At 50.1% G+C, this 15,476-nt stretch overlaps 1 protein-coding gene across 3 annotated transcripts in view; it reads right to left on the bottom strand.

Annotated features, from left to right (window-relative positions):
* LOC113571417 (BAH and coiled-coil domain-containing protein 1) overlaps positions 1 to 15,476 on the bottom strand; it is a 64,478-nt gene that overhangs the window by 31,211 nt on the left and 17,791 nt on the right. For all 3 annotated transcript variants that reach the window (XM_035525463.1, XM_035525467.1, XM_035525472.1), the window contains exon 3: positions 555 to 737. In XM_035525463.1, the coding sequence (XP_035381356.1) occupies positions 555 to 737 (183 nt within the window). The remainder of the gene's footprint in view (positions 1 to 554; positions 738 to 15,476) is intronic.

The raw sequence follows: 15,476 nt of genomic DNA, 5'->3' as shown, positions 1-15,476 counted from the left end.
CACTTCTCCTTTACCCCCCGTCCAGTATTCTTTCCTGGTGTGTCATGTGCCTCAGTAATACGCTGCTGTGTGATGGCAAATGGAACTGGAGGAGAGGAGAGGAGAGGAGGAGAGGAGAGGAGAGGAGAGGGCAGTAGTGGGTTTGGTGTCTGGGCGGAGCTTGTGCTCTGGGCGGAGCTTGTACTCCAGAACTAGAGTCAGGGCGGAGTGGCAAAAGCCACTCTGGCTTTCACATGACAGCTATAACCACTATGGTCTATAGAGTATTTTTACTGCCTCGCCTGTGTGTGTATGCATGTGTGTGTGTGTATGTGTGTGTGCATGTCTGTGCTTTGGCGAGTGTGGACATTCTTGCTGACGTGTTTGAAAGACCACAAGATTATTTGGCTGAACTTTTGCCCTCTTGTTGCAATCAGGAAAACCACTGGGGTGGAGCCTTCAAGATAGCGGGAACCAGAAAGTTCTAGCATGACTGTAAACTCAGTGAGAAACCCAGCAGACACACAAACACACACGCGTGCATGTGTTGAGGATGGGGGGTGGGACCAGCTTACCTTCGTGTGAGTGGGGGAACCAGATTTGAGAGGCGCTGGAGTGCGGCCCCCCGCGGTAGGGAGGCGAGGACGGTGACGATGGAGGCCGGGAGGGGTGGGGCGTGTGCGATGGGGGCGTGCCCAAACTGCTGGCCAGAAACGTACCCATGAAGGAGGCCGAGGAGTTGGCCATCAGTCCACTGCCTGCATCCGAGAACAGGAGAGAAAGAGAGAGGGAGAGACAGAGAGAACCAGGGTTAGGCCTGTGGATTGCCACGTGAGCGCCAGCCAGCGATAGAGGACGTGTCTGCACCCAGTGACTGGCTTGCAGGCTGCTCTGCCATCTGCAGTCACTCCCACTGGCAGACGGTTCGATCACTTGAGCCGATTTTTCAGCGCGATGTGACGAGCTGTCTCACTAACATGCACCAGACCTGCAGACCCGTCTCCCCAGAGAACGTCTGATTAGCTCCAAGCCTGGATGATGACGTGGGAGAGCTCCGCATGTCCAGTGCTGGACCGAGCTCTGTCCACCCACCTACCCCTGTACAAACACACATGCCCTAAGCAGCCATTATGGCCTGGACAGACATCCCAGCTGAATCCACTCTCTCTGACTCCAGCGCTCTCTCTTTCCCATACTCCCTTGTGTGCTTTTTCTAATCCCCTCTCTCTCTCTCTCTCTCTCTCATTCTCTTTCTCTCCCACCATTATCTTCTTTTTTCAGTCCCTCATTCTCATGCCCTCGATCTCTCCCTCAACCTCGCTCCATTTCTGTTTCTTATCTTCCCCTCCACCGTACCACTCGCCGGGCCTTTGCGGAATTTTCCGTGCTGCTACTTCTGCTCCCTAGCGCTCACTCTCGCACGCCCTCGCATGCTCACCCCAGGCTCCAGGCATAATGGATGAAACTGAGTGAAGGATGGTCTGGGAGCCGGGGCCACTCCCTAACACTATCCAGGCCCCATCTCCACTCGATCGGCCGAGAGCTCCAGCCAGACAAACTAAATTAAACCGCCTCAATCACAGACAAGCAAACACTTCACCTTAATCACAGAGGACCAGCCAAAGACACATAGACTACATTACCCAGAAGCCCTGAGAGCCCTCACTTCGCTCGGTAATGGCCCATTGACTGGACATTATCTGTTATGGGGAGTATGAGCGTTAGAGGACACGCAGATTAGACCATGTTGCCTTTATGCTGGCTGTCGTGAGGGAGGGACCTGCCCGAATGTCAGCACTGCAGCACGGAGTATGAATATGTATGAGCGCAAGTGTTGATGTGCAATGTTTATGTAAACTGTAAACATGAATGGATCACAGAGGGTAAAAGAGAATTACATTACCCAAAAAACATGCAAGTCAAGTCATCTATTTGATGTAGGAAGGTTAAATACTGTGGATACATTATATATACGTGCTTGTGTGTGTGTGTGTGTGTGTGTGTGTATTATACAAATACATATATGTATAGTGACTTCAGTGTATTCTAAGATGGAAATGTTTATGTGGAGAAACATTTGCACAAACAAAGCCTTGAAAATGAAAACAAAACAGCACAAATTCTGTCTTCCGAAAGGTCGAGCCACCATCCATCACTGACCTCACCACACCAGCACAGTCCTTACTACACCAGCACAGTCCTCACTAACACCATCACTGAACTCACCACACCAGCACAGTCCTCACTAACACCCTCACTGAACTCACCACACCAGCACAGTCCTCACTACACCAGCACAGTCCTCACTACACCATCACTGACCTCAACACGCCATCACAGTCCTCACTATGCCATCACTGACCTTACCACACCATCACGGTCCTCAATACACCATCACAGTCCTCAATACACCATCACTGACCTCACCACACCAGCAGAGTCCTCACACCAGCACTGACCTCACCATACTATCACAGTCCTCAATACACCATCACAGTCCTCAATACACCATCACAGTCCTCAATACACCATCACAGTCCTCAATACACCATCACAGTCCTCAATACACCATCACTGACCTCACTACACCATCAATGACCTCACCACATCAGCACAGTCCTCACTACACCATCAATGACCTCACCACATCAGCACAGTCCTCACGACACCATCACTGACCTCACCACACCAGCAGTCCTCACTACACCCACACAGCCCTCACTACACCAGCACAGTCCTCACTAACACCATTGCCGAACTCACCACGACATCACAATCCTCACCACACCTGCACAGTCCTCACTACACCATCACAGTCCTCAGCACATCAGCAGTCCTCACTACACCAGCATTCTACACTATCACTGTCCTCACTACACCATCACTGTCCTCACTACACCAGTATCTCATTCCAGTGCAGACAGAGGAAAAACAACAAACTTGAGCTTGGCTTCATACATTATAACACGTATTGCTAACGATGCGGCACTAGTTTGCAGCAGTCATGCTACCTGATCTCTAACACTTCCTGATCTGTCTTTTCCAATGAGGTTAGGTTCACTCCTCTGAATCAACGCCAGCTCATCCACAAAACCAGACACGAAGTGTTTCTAACGACGCTAATGATATTAGCGCTACACATCTCCGCCGAGAGCCAGGCTATCGGGCTAATGCCTGACAGCCATCACGTTAGCTCACTTAGGCTGTTAGGAATTTACTCTACAGGGCTGTTTCCTTTTTTGTCCTATAGATGTATCTTCTGTCTTGCTGACATCCATGGTTGAAAAGGCTACACCCATTCCCACCTTTGTAGTCACCTGCTGTCTGTTTAAGGACACAGGCGTTCACATCCACCCACCAGTGTGACCAGCGTGTTGGTCCTCTCTATCTTCAGCACCAATTGGGCAAAAATCCTTTCACCTCCCTATTTGCCTTCTCTCTCTCTCGCTCTCTCTCTCGCACGCACGCACACACACACACACACACACACACACACACACACACACACACACACACACACACACACCCACCCCCCCCCCCCCCCACGGTATATGGTGTCCTTACTGTTTTGAGTGACCACACCACTGCATATACCCTCTAAATTGCTTTCCCTCTCCTTCTGCAAGCTCTCTGGCTCTTACGATCTGACCACACACACGCACAGGCACAAACTCACCCACACACACATACATACATACACACACACACACACACACACACACACACACACACACACACACACACACACACACGCGCACTCACACACGGCCATAAACACACACGCGCATAGGCACATGCACACATTCACGCACACAGGGACAAAAGTACTCACACACTTCTGCACATGTGCAGACCAAAGTGGAGCAGACTAGCCAACCAGGAGACTGGGCCAAGGAAAGCAGGCTGGCGGACTAAGCTGAGAACGCGTATCGAGTGGAGAAGCAGACAGAGTAGAGAGTACAGAGCAAGATGAGATCACGGACCGCACGGAGATATCGGACTGTGCCAAGATCAGACTGCTCGTGGTGGTACCTTCCTCTCGCCCTCGAATTTTTTTTACAATTCTGGTAAAGGCTCCTAAAGTTACAGCAGATCTCATCCAAGCGCTTAAAAAACCAGGCCACTTGCATTCTACACGGAGCCGAACTCCGACAGTGATGCAGATTGTTATTATGGTATTAAAGGAGGTGGGGGGTACAACCATCCTTGCTCACCCCTATTCACTCATACACACACACACACACACACACACACACACACACACACACAATCAACCAGCATTTGCTTTCCAAAGACATCTTGTTTCTGTTTTAAGACAGACTTGTTTCTGTCAAAAAGATACTGCACATCGTGCTGCGTTCGGCTTTTACCATGTTCCTTTTACGATGCTCTCACACGCTCACCCACTGTGGGCGTCCACACCCGCCCACACACCCTATGACATGTATGATAATCAGTCCAGTATGTGGAGGGAGACAGATCCCCAGCATGCGATAGCAGAAGCTGCAGCATTTGTTCGTGAAGCTCCACCAGGCCTCTGACTGAGCGGCTGTCGTGCAGCCAGGGGACATGGGTGCGACAGGGACTAGAAGGACCAGATGCAAACAAGGTAGCTATGGTCTGCTTTGCAAGAGGTACTGGTGGAAGAGGGGGCCTTTCACACTGGTCCAAGATCAGTTTTGTGGTCTGTCCTATAATGATTAGGCTCTCGTGTGGGGTGGGGCAGCTGGTCTGCCATCAGAATAGACAGTCAACTCGGAGAAGGAGAGGCAGTCAGACACGCCATACTCTAATACCGCACAGCCGTACTGGAATAACACCACATAGCTGTGCTGTAAGATTGCGTAGCTGTACTGTAACATCGCACAGCCGTACTGTAACATGGCACAACCGTACTGTAACCCCACACAGCCATACTCTAACAAAGCCCAGCTGTACTCTAACACTGCCAAGTTACCACTGCCGGGCCCTTGAGCAAGGCCCTTAACCCTCAATTGTTCGAACCATTGCTTCGGATAAAAGCATCTGCTAAATGCCATGAATGTAAATGTAAACACCGCCCAGTCATACTCTAATGCCACACAACCATACTCTAACACTGCATAGTCATACCACAGCTGTACTGTAATGCAGCACTAGGTGTCAACTTGGAGTAGAAGAGACAAGCAATCAGTCCCCCCACTTACAGCCTACACCGATTAACTACTCTGTCACTCAGCCATACCGTAACGCCACACAGACGTACTCTAACACCACACAGCCGTTCTTTACTGTCACACAGCCATACTCTAATGTTGTATAACCAAACTCTAACACCACACAGTCATACTCCAGTGCTGTACTCTAATGCCGCATGAGGGTACTCCAACACCTCACAACCATATTATAACAACAGACAGCTATGCTCCAACATCTCACAACCATACTATAAAGCTACACAGCTATACTCTAATGCCTCACAGCTGCAATTTAACGCCACACAGCCATACTCTGAGACTGCACGGTCGTAGTCTAACACTGGACAGCCGTACTCTAACATCACACAGCCATATCCTTACATCACAAAACCGAACCCTAACATCACACAGCTGTACCCTACCATCACAGCCGTACCCTGATCACACAGCCGCACCCTAACATGACACAGCTGTACCCTATCATCACACAGTTATACCCTTAGATGGGTAATCACAGCTGACTCTGCATTCACAATAAAAAAAGAAAACAGACACAGAAGATACTTGTGTGTCGTTATGATCTCACAGAGACACATGCACAGACGAGTGGCAGACGTTCACCCATGTTATAAATCCATGGAAATAAAAGGTGATTCATGCGAGACCGCAAATACAGCAGTGAAAGCTATTGCCTGTCAGTCACGACAGCAGCTAGGAGGGCTAACTCCCAAATTAAACAGTAACCGTGGCAGTATTGTGTCACACGGAAGGAACCAATGAGCACACCACACAAATAGCTGTGCCAACAAATAGCGATGCCAGCCGGCAGATGTGACAGTTGGACCCACCAACTATTTCCTGTCTCTGTTTCTCTCTCTCTCTGTTTCTCTCTCTCTCTCTCTCTCTCTCTCTCTCACATACACACACGTGCAAAGACAGACAAAAAACAAGTGACATAAGAATTTTAAACAGCGAGTACAGAGGGAAACATCTATGTTCGGCTCCGTCAGTTCTCAGTCAGTAATAGGTGGTGGGGTCTCTGGTGGTTCTCCGCGCGCTGGCGGTATCCAAGAGAAACAACCGTCTCGGTTCCACGAGCTTGACGCCCGGAGCGGCTCACGAGAGGAACATACGCTGGCGGCAACGGGGCTCTGAAGAGCGAACATACTCACTCACACTCACCCAGCATAAACATCGCACTCGTGTCGCGCAAGTCTCAAAGCTCCTCTTTCACTTTTCTTTCTCTCTCGCTTTCCTTCTTGTTTTCTGTCTTTCCTTTTTTTCCGCTTTTCTTTTCTCGCTCCACGAGACCGAAGGGTTCTGAAAGCGCAGTGGTCGACGGCGGCGTCTCACGCTCTCGCGTGTCACGAGGCAGCGCCAGATGAGCGCGGCCGGCCCGAGCGCTAACGGCAGCTAGCGCCTTTAGCCTGCGAGGACGGAGCGGAGAGGCCAGCTGTGTTCGGCGGCGACTCGGAGCGCACTTCCTCGCTGTGGAAAAGCAGAATGAATTTCAAGTGGCTACCAAAGTGGGGGGATTTCCTTATAACAGTCAAAGTCATCTTGAAAACATTAAGAGAACTGGTAGCCAAGCATTCCTGTTGGTTTGGAGGCAACTGACGGCAGCTCCGTTTTTGGGACGTCCTGAGAGGATGGCTGAGAGGAGGTGGACCCCCTTTCGGGCTGAGGCTGTGAATGTGTGTCTCTCTGTGTGTGTGTGTGTGTGTGTGTGTGTGTGTGTGTGTGTGTGTGTGTGTGTGTGTGTGTGTGTGTGTGTGTGTGTGTAGGGAGCGCCTGATCAGAAACAGAATAAGCAGAGCTGGAGTTGTACCAGCGCTCGAGTGGGAAGTGAGTGAGGCAAGGAGGGGGACAGGGGCACAAGCCTCCAACGCTCTACTCGGTGCATGCTTGTGGAGTGAGTTTGGTGGATGTGGTCAGTCCGGGGGCGGTGGAAGGATGACGGAGGAGGGAGGGAGGGGTGTGTTTGCAAATGTAGGTAGGACTACATTGGGAGAAATGGCAAAAGTGAAACAGGCACCAGAGACCAGAGATAAGGGCTGCAGACTGGCTGGGGGGGGTCGGGGGTCGCAAGCAGGCTGTGGTCATTTGCTATAAGCCAGTGCGGAGTGTCTTGGTGGTTAGCCATTCAAACTCAAATCAAAGAGGGTGTGGCAATGTGGATTCTGGGACTTTGTAGTCAAATGTAATTGAAAGAGGAGCTGAGGATTAGCTGACTCTCACAAGCTATATTCAAACAAGCTGTTTACATTACATGGGTTGACATAACTCAGATAAGGCACCCCAAACCTCAACAAACCAACAAAGAAAAAAAATCAAACAGGCAGTTATGGCCAAAGGCCTTGTTAGAAGGATTCAATTACAGCCCTACTGGAGGCAGCAAGAGATGGCTACAGTCAGAAAGACAGCTTGGTCTCAGAAAACTTGATCATGACAGACCTCCAGGATCCATGGAGCCTGCCAAGCTGGGCTTGTATGGACAGTGTGAGAATGCGCGTGTGAGAACCAGCCAAGCCAAGCGTCTGTGTGTGAAACATGGGGGTGGGACACACACACACACACACACACACACACACACACACACACACACACACACACACACACACACATCTGCAACCCGGTTTGAGGGAGCAGGAGTGTGGCTCCTCTACCTATAGTGCCTGTCCGCACACCACTTTCCTTTTGACAGGCGCCAGAACGTTTGTCACTCCGGAGTAGCCGGATTTGCAGCGACTCCATGACAATAGTAGGTTTGACAAGGATACCCTGCCCGGAGGGGGTCTGATCTGAACTGTAGAGTGAGGGAAAGGTAGAGAGAGAGACCGAGAGAGAAAGAGAGAGAAAGAGTACGAACCAGCAAAAAATGAGACAAGGGAAACCATGAAAAGGACAGAATGAAAGGAAACAGAAAGAACAGTTAAGAGAGTGACAGAGAGAGGGAGAAGGAAAGAGAAAGAGGAGAGGGAGCATGAAGGAGTGCTGACTCATGGGTTGTTGTCACGGGGATAGAGGTTTTCCACACATGGTGGAAAAAATGGCAGGAAAAGGTTTGGACACAGGAGGTGTACTGCTAAGCCAGTTAACACACACACACACCCACACACACATGCTACGGTGAGTCAGGCCTGCACGCAGCACTCTGCTACAGTAGGAACCACGCTCGGAAGCCGTGGCAACCGGAACGATCGCGGTATGCTCCCGCACTCTCACCATTACTTCATTGCTCACATCACAGGAAGTGCATAACCCTCCAAACTGGGGCCAGTTGAATTGGACCGGGCCCCTGGGCTCCTGGGCCCCCTCTGCACTGTTTTCTCTGCAAATACCACATGTTGTTGTTCCACCCCACACTCACTTTATTAAATTCTGCATTACACATCCTCTTTTTTAACCTTCCAGGACCTGCTGTAAAAACCCACATAAATGACTTTTTAAAACCTTCCAGGACCTGCCATACAAAGCCACATGAAAGACTTTATCTGAGGAGCGATAACAGAAAGGCAGACCACAGGCTGATAAGGCCTTCGACGTGTTTGCCTGTTTAGTGTGTCTGTTCCTCATTCACGTGGGCACATCTCCAGAATGCAAACTGTCGGGGCATAGCTCTCTCTCTCTCTTTTTCTCTCAGACATACACACAACCACACACACCCCCCACACACAGGCGCTCTCACATTAACGTGAACACAAAGGTTGGTAAAGCCAGTCAGAAAATTCTAAAGTTATCCAACCATTATCAGCTAGTTTCTTACAGACTAGATGATAACATTATGACAAAGTACACAAAAAAGTAATGAGCAACCAAAAAGAAAAAAAAAAAAGTTTTAGTTAGCTATGAAACATAGTTACATACTTAAACACTTCGTTTAGGGACAATGACAATCGCTAGTCACAACACTTATGAAATGGATATACAGGGTTCACTTAATTAAAGTATAACGATAATGATACCAGATACAATCATAATGACACAAGATACAATCATAGCGACACATGATACAATCATAACGATACATGCAACACATGCAATCACGTAAATATTACAGGTCCTTTTGTCTGAGCACCTTTCCACACCAGATGGGATGGTATTTTATGTTCAAAACACAAGAAGACACAATGCATGAATGTCCAATACTCCAATATGCCCACATTCAAAAGATCCCAACCAGCTTGACTTGTCAAACTGCTAAGTAATAATAATAACAATAACAACCAGGCACCAAGTGTGTGGTCATAATAATATCCGAGGACCTTTCTCACCCCATGCAACTTTATAACCCCATGACTCTGTAGATACTATCACTCCACCAAGCTCGCTGCTAACTTGTTACAAGTGTGCCACATGTTGACAGTGACACACACACACACACGTACGTGCGCACACACAGACTCCCGCGGGCTTGACAGGCTGTCTCCATACGATCCATCCTGCTCCCTTTCTCACGCTGTTCCCCCTGGCAGGGAGAGAGGGGAAATCCAAGGTGTCCGCCCACAGGAGCCGTGTAGCCGTGCTGGTATGGGGACTGATTCCAGACAGCCTCTCAGGCCCATAAAGGAGGTCCCACTACTTCTGATAATGACCCCTCCCCCACTATCCCACAGTCTGCTGAGGGGGCGGGGCTTCTCCCAGATGGCCCCGGAGATCCCCATAAGCACATTAGGGAGAAATGAAGCCTACACATTTGGCATCCTTCAGCCACTGATCTAAAGGCAGTTATGACCTCCCTATTATGATGGCTGAGATCAGGATTTATTCTGGGGAAACTGGACCCACAGCAGCACAGGAAGAGTAGAATGAGCGAGAGCCGCTTCTCACTGCTGATGTACGATAGCTACGGTGATGCAACCACAGTGTCTGCCATGGAACAAATAGAACAGGCTCCTCCCATTTGCTCAGCTAGACAGCTTCAGACGGCCTGGAGCAAGCCGCTCTCTTCCAATCCCAGTGAACAGAGCTCACACTTAGCCGAGCTGGAGTCCGAGACCACGCCACCCAACCCCACCTCCCACCGCTCTCTGACAGGATTCCACACAGCCTGCTCCTCCCACTGGCTACTAGAGGCTACAAGGTGGAGGGCGGGGTCAGTGACCCTGGTCCGTTTCACAAGCGCCACCACAAACGGCATCGTGGGACCCGCTACGTCTGGCAGCGACGCGGGCGGCAGGGCAGGAAGCGTGGGTCTGGGAGCCTGAGGCCCCCCCCGGGGCCCACCCTCTCCACTTAATTGGGAAATTAGAGAGCGGCACGAGCTGCAGATTTGGCCGGCCTCAGGGCAGCTAAAAGAGATCTTCGAGTGGGTGGGAAACGTGGGTGGGGGCGGGCCAGCGTGGGTGGTGTGTAACCTAACCCTTTGACTACGTGCACTGACGCCACACAGGAGGCTGTAAAAACGTGCGAGCGTGTTTTAACAGACGCCCGCGTCTATGAGCCACACATGTGCCCATTCCACATCAAAGACCCGCCCCCCACCTCCGAGTCAAGAGCTGGGTGGTCCCTTCCAGTCAAGTGACCAATCACGGTGAGCATGCAGGTAACCATAGAAAACCAGGCGAGTCAGCATAGCCAATGTGGCCAGACAGGCTACACTGTACTGCATACGTGCGCACACACACACACACACACACACATGCTCATGCTGCCAGGAATAAAGCATTTCCATAGGCAACTTTGCTCACAACCACAATCACTGCTACTGTGTGTGTATATCTCCACAGAGGCTACTCTATGAGATTATCCATAATGCAACAGTACATAAATCTGCCATAACTGACTCTAGTATGCTTTTGGAGTCTTCAGGGTTGATTTACTCTACGAAGTCTCTGAACCACACACCCCCACCCATCCCCACCCATGCAGTCTTTCTCCCCTGCCTCCACTCACGCTTCCTCTCAGCTTCCCTGGTTGCTCCATCTCTCATCTCTGCTCCACCTCCGAGTCCTTCCTGGGACCCTGTCCTCCCCATTACCTCCCCGCTACTCTCGGGCCATCAGCACTCAGTCATTCCTTTCAAAACCCTTCCTTTGCCAATCTTTCTCTCTCTCTCCCTCTCTCTCTTTACTTTATTGTGTCTCTCCCCTTCCCCATTGGCTCATTTATCAGTTTTGCTGGAGGTTTTTTTTTTTGTAGGGGGGAGTGGCCTCCAGAGGCTATTGGAGACCGAGTTTTTACAGCCCTATGAGCCCCCCCTTCCCACAATGCCATATAAATCAGTATTCCATCATGCTGGCACAAGGCTGAAATGTCCTGCTTTTGTGTGTCCTCTCACTTTCTCTACAAGAACACCCAGTGTCCTTCAGTGACACGCACACCTGCGTGCACACGCGCATACACACACACACACACACACATACACAAATGCGCACACACACACACACACAGACCCCTACAAGGGATAACTAAGTCTCTGATTCCTTCCAAGCCAGGCTCACAGCTCCTATCAGGGAAGCGTTAGCTCCACACTGCAGATAAACCTCACTCCAGCAGACGCAACCCCCAAGGGTCCAGCCCTCTGATTCAACTGATCTCAGATCAGCGAGCAGCCAGCAGCGAGAAGCTCTGCTGCTAGGGCAGGCTCCAGAGAAGACGCCTGAGCCAAGGTGGCTGCAGACGGCGGCGTTCGCATTTCACCATAGCAACACAAAAGACCAGGGGCCGGCATTTGTATGCACGCATCCAGCTCTATGAATTAAGCTACTTTACTGACCCCTCCTGCTCCCCTCCCCTTTCCTCTCCACCAGCCCCTCCTACCTCTCTCTCACCCCTTCTCCGCCCCCTCCTAATCTTCTGCCCCTCATTTGCATTTCTGGTATTTGGCAGATGCTCTTATCCAGAACGACTTACAATTATCAGTAGACAGCATGTGTACTCTTTGGGAATCGAACCCATGACCTTGGTGTTCCTTGCTCTACCTGCCCTACCCGCCCTCCTACTCTATGTCTTTCCCATCGCTATGTCCACTGACCCCTCCCACCTATTTTCAACCCCTTCCCCCTCCACGTCCACCTACCCCGCCTTCCAATGATCTTGCCTCTCCTCTCCTCCTCTCCTCCACCATCCTCGCCCTTCTCTCCACCCCTCTCCTCTCTGCTGGCGTCAAGGTCACCCGAATCGCACCATAAATTTTTGCAGCGTGAGCTGTGTCCAGCGATTCCGGGGCCTCGGCCAGTAGGTCTGCTTTCTGTCCGGCCATCCGAGGAATGCCGTGCGCTGTCTGCCCAACATCTGCCGGCTGGGCTGGGGGGGGGGGGGTCCCGGGACGCATTTCTTGCTCGGCGTGGAAGGTCGGCTTTATGGGGAGCGGAGCGGGTGAGGTGAGGCGTGAAGGGGGTCGGCTCATAAAAGCGCAAAAGCTCAACTCCACTCGGTTAAGCCCTCAAATGCCAGTTTAATGGCCAAGAGAAACACACACAGAACAGCCCCAAGGTCAAAGGAAAGGGGCGGGGCGTAGCCTCGGGAAGCTGTCGGTCTCTCTTTCCCTCTCTCTCTCCGTATGTCTCTCGCGCCTTGGCCTTGACTGCTGCTTTGTAGTGCAGTTTGCACTCAGTTTCAGCACACTGATCTGCACTTGTTTCTTTAGAGGTGCCTTGTGTCTGCTGGGGGAGAGGAGACAGGCGATGGAGAGAATAATAGAGAGAGAGAGAGAGAGCGATCGAGGGAATCAGAGAGTGAGAGAGAGAGACCGAGATCAAGAGCGGTAAAGAAATAGAAAGACACAGAGCTAGAGAGAGAGAGAAATGTCAGCCCCACAAAGAGCATATACACACATAGATGCGCTACAGCTGGGATCTGTGTACTAGGCCAAGGGTTGCTCCTGCAATCAGGACAAGAACTATAGGGCACTGAGAACAACACACACATACACACCTACACACATACATACACACACACGCCTACACAGACTCACCTACATACACACTCACACGCCTACATACACACAAACACATGCCTATAAAATCACACACATTCACCTACAAACACATACGCATGTACACACACACACACACACACACACAAAGATATCCATCCCAAAGACTGGAGAAAAAGGCTTGTAGCAGTGCTGGAAGTATCTGGAATGGTGGGAATAATGTGAGCTTTAGTGGGAATACTGGAAACAATGTGAGCTTTAATGGGAATACTGGGAATAATGCAAACTTCAGTGTGACTCAAACACATGTCCAGTCAGGCCTGGCTCCCTTTTTACTCTGACACATACAGAGGTGCTAGCTCAGATCGAAAGCCATTACTTTAATTCACTCATCATGGGTATCGCACGCAATTACTCACACACACACACACACACACACACACACACACACACACACACACACACACACACACACACACACACACACAGTGTTTGTGTTACAGCAAACAGAGAGCTCATGTGGTGTTAAATCATGTTAGCACAGCGACTCTGGGAGGCAGCGCTGAGAGTAAGCTGTGGGAATCTGTAAGGATACCTGGTAGATGAAATAAAATGGAGAAAGAAGGATAGAGAGAAAGAAAAAGAGAGAGAGAAGCGGGGGAAGTGGAGGATAGAGCCAGTGTACGTGACACAAGTAACCTCAATGAAACATCGTCAAACAGTATGTCACTAGGAGAGAAGGAGAACGCAGGCCACATTTGTGTGTGTGTGTGTGTGTGTGTGTGTGTGTGTGTGTGTGTGTGTGTGTGTGCAGGACAGGAGTTTGAAAGCACAGGGCAAAAAGTTATTAGGGCTGTGAGACAGCTTGGAACGAGCCTCCTGAAATGTTCAACATAAGAATGTAGCAGATATGGCGCTGTGTCCAGACAGGCCCTAGCATCGCTCCCCCAACCCCCCAGCCTCCACCCTACTGACACCTCCTACGTCCCCTTAGCTCCTCCCACCATCCCACATGGACGCTCAGTGTGTTTGAGAGCCAGGGCACTCAGAAAGTAGGAGGTGGGGCTAATGTCAAACACTGTGTTAAAAGCCACACCCACACCACAGCAGGCCAGCTTGGAGAGACTACCCTTTCCTCCAACTACACTCACACACACACACACACACACACACACACACACACACACACACACACACCACAGACCATCATAGACAGAGAGGGAGACCAATAAGCAGAATCACACACACATGCCCACAGTCATGTTAGATTCACCTACATACACACAACAATAGAAACTGATATCCAATTACATACATAACCAAACATTCAGACACACACACACACACACACACACACACACACACACACAAACACATGCCCACATCTATGAGTGTGTAAGGCTGACTCCATGTTCCTGTCAGTGCTTTCCCTCATTACATAAGAGGTCTCTCTCAGAATGAGATCTCTCCCTCATTACACCAGAGTGATCTAATGCTAACACAGCCTTTAATGTAAAAGCCACCTTTACCAGCATTTCTTTGGTCTGACCGATACTTTCTAGCTTATGCGAAGAGTGCTCCCTACAGGCCAGGCAAATGCTAATCAGTGGCCCCTTTATCTGAGATCAGGTGTTTGGTGGAGCTTACAATGCTTAACGTTACATTGAGGTCCTGTCAGCAGGTTCTGGATCAGTGTAGGGGTGGCTTGTAGCTGGAGCACCACATACTGACACAGAGGTGAAGAATATAGCACTGATGTGGCAAGAAAGCAGGGGTGAGGGTGTGTGTGTGTGTGTGTGTGTGTGTGTGTGTGTGTGTGTGTGAAGGCTGAACTGAAGGCTTCCTGTTCTCTTAAGTAGGGTCAACATTCCTATCAGACAGGTTCACGAGCATGAGCAAAGGGCAAGATTCATCTGTGTGTGTGTGTGTGTGTTTGTTCACATACCTTCTTCTGTGAATGCAGCTGTGCTGTTTACATGCAGTAAAAGATATTTACACTTAGCACCCAAGTGAATATGCCCTCAGCCAGAGAGGGTCTGACCTCCATGTGAACCAGGAGTGAACAAAAAGTGACTCAACAGTGAATTAAGCGCAAACCAAGAGTGAGCAAAGAGTGACCTAAGAGTGAACCGGTTCTTCCTTTCCTGTTCTCACTCTTTCTGAATCAACGACCCGCAGACCCTGCAACTCTACCCCGGCACCATGACAACAGGCCCTGTGATAAAGAGTAGACCCTGCTTAATGAGTCATATCCACACACACACACACACACACACACACACACACACACGCACCCACACTTATACATGAAGCCCTACTCACACACATTAACACAAGTAGACCTGTTCGCACACATAACACACACACCTACTTAGAGATACAGATTTACCCATGCACACACATTTATAGATGAACACACACATGCACACACATTTATGCAA

Source organism: Electrophorus electricus, chromosome 1 (assembly GCF_013358815.1).
Source record: "Electrophorus electricus isolate fEleEle1 chromosome 1, fEleEle1.pri, whole genome shotgun sequence".
Classification (NCBI taxonomy): Eukaryota; Metazoa; Chordata; class Actinopteri; order Gymnotiformes; family Gymnotidae; genus Electrophorus; species Electrophorus electricus.
This window is presented reverse-complemented; position numbering and strand designations above follow the sequence as displayed.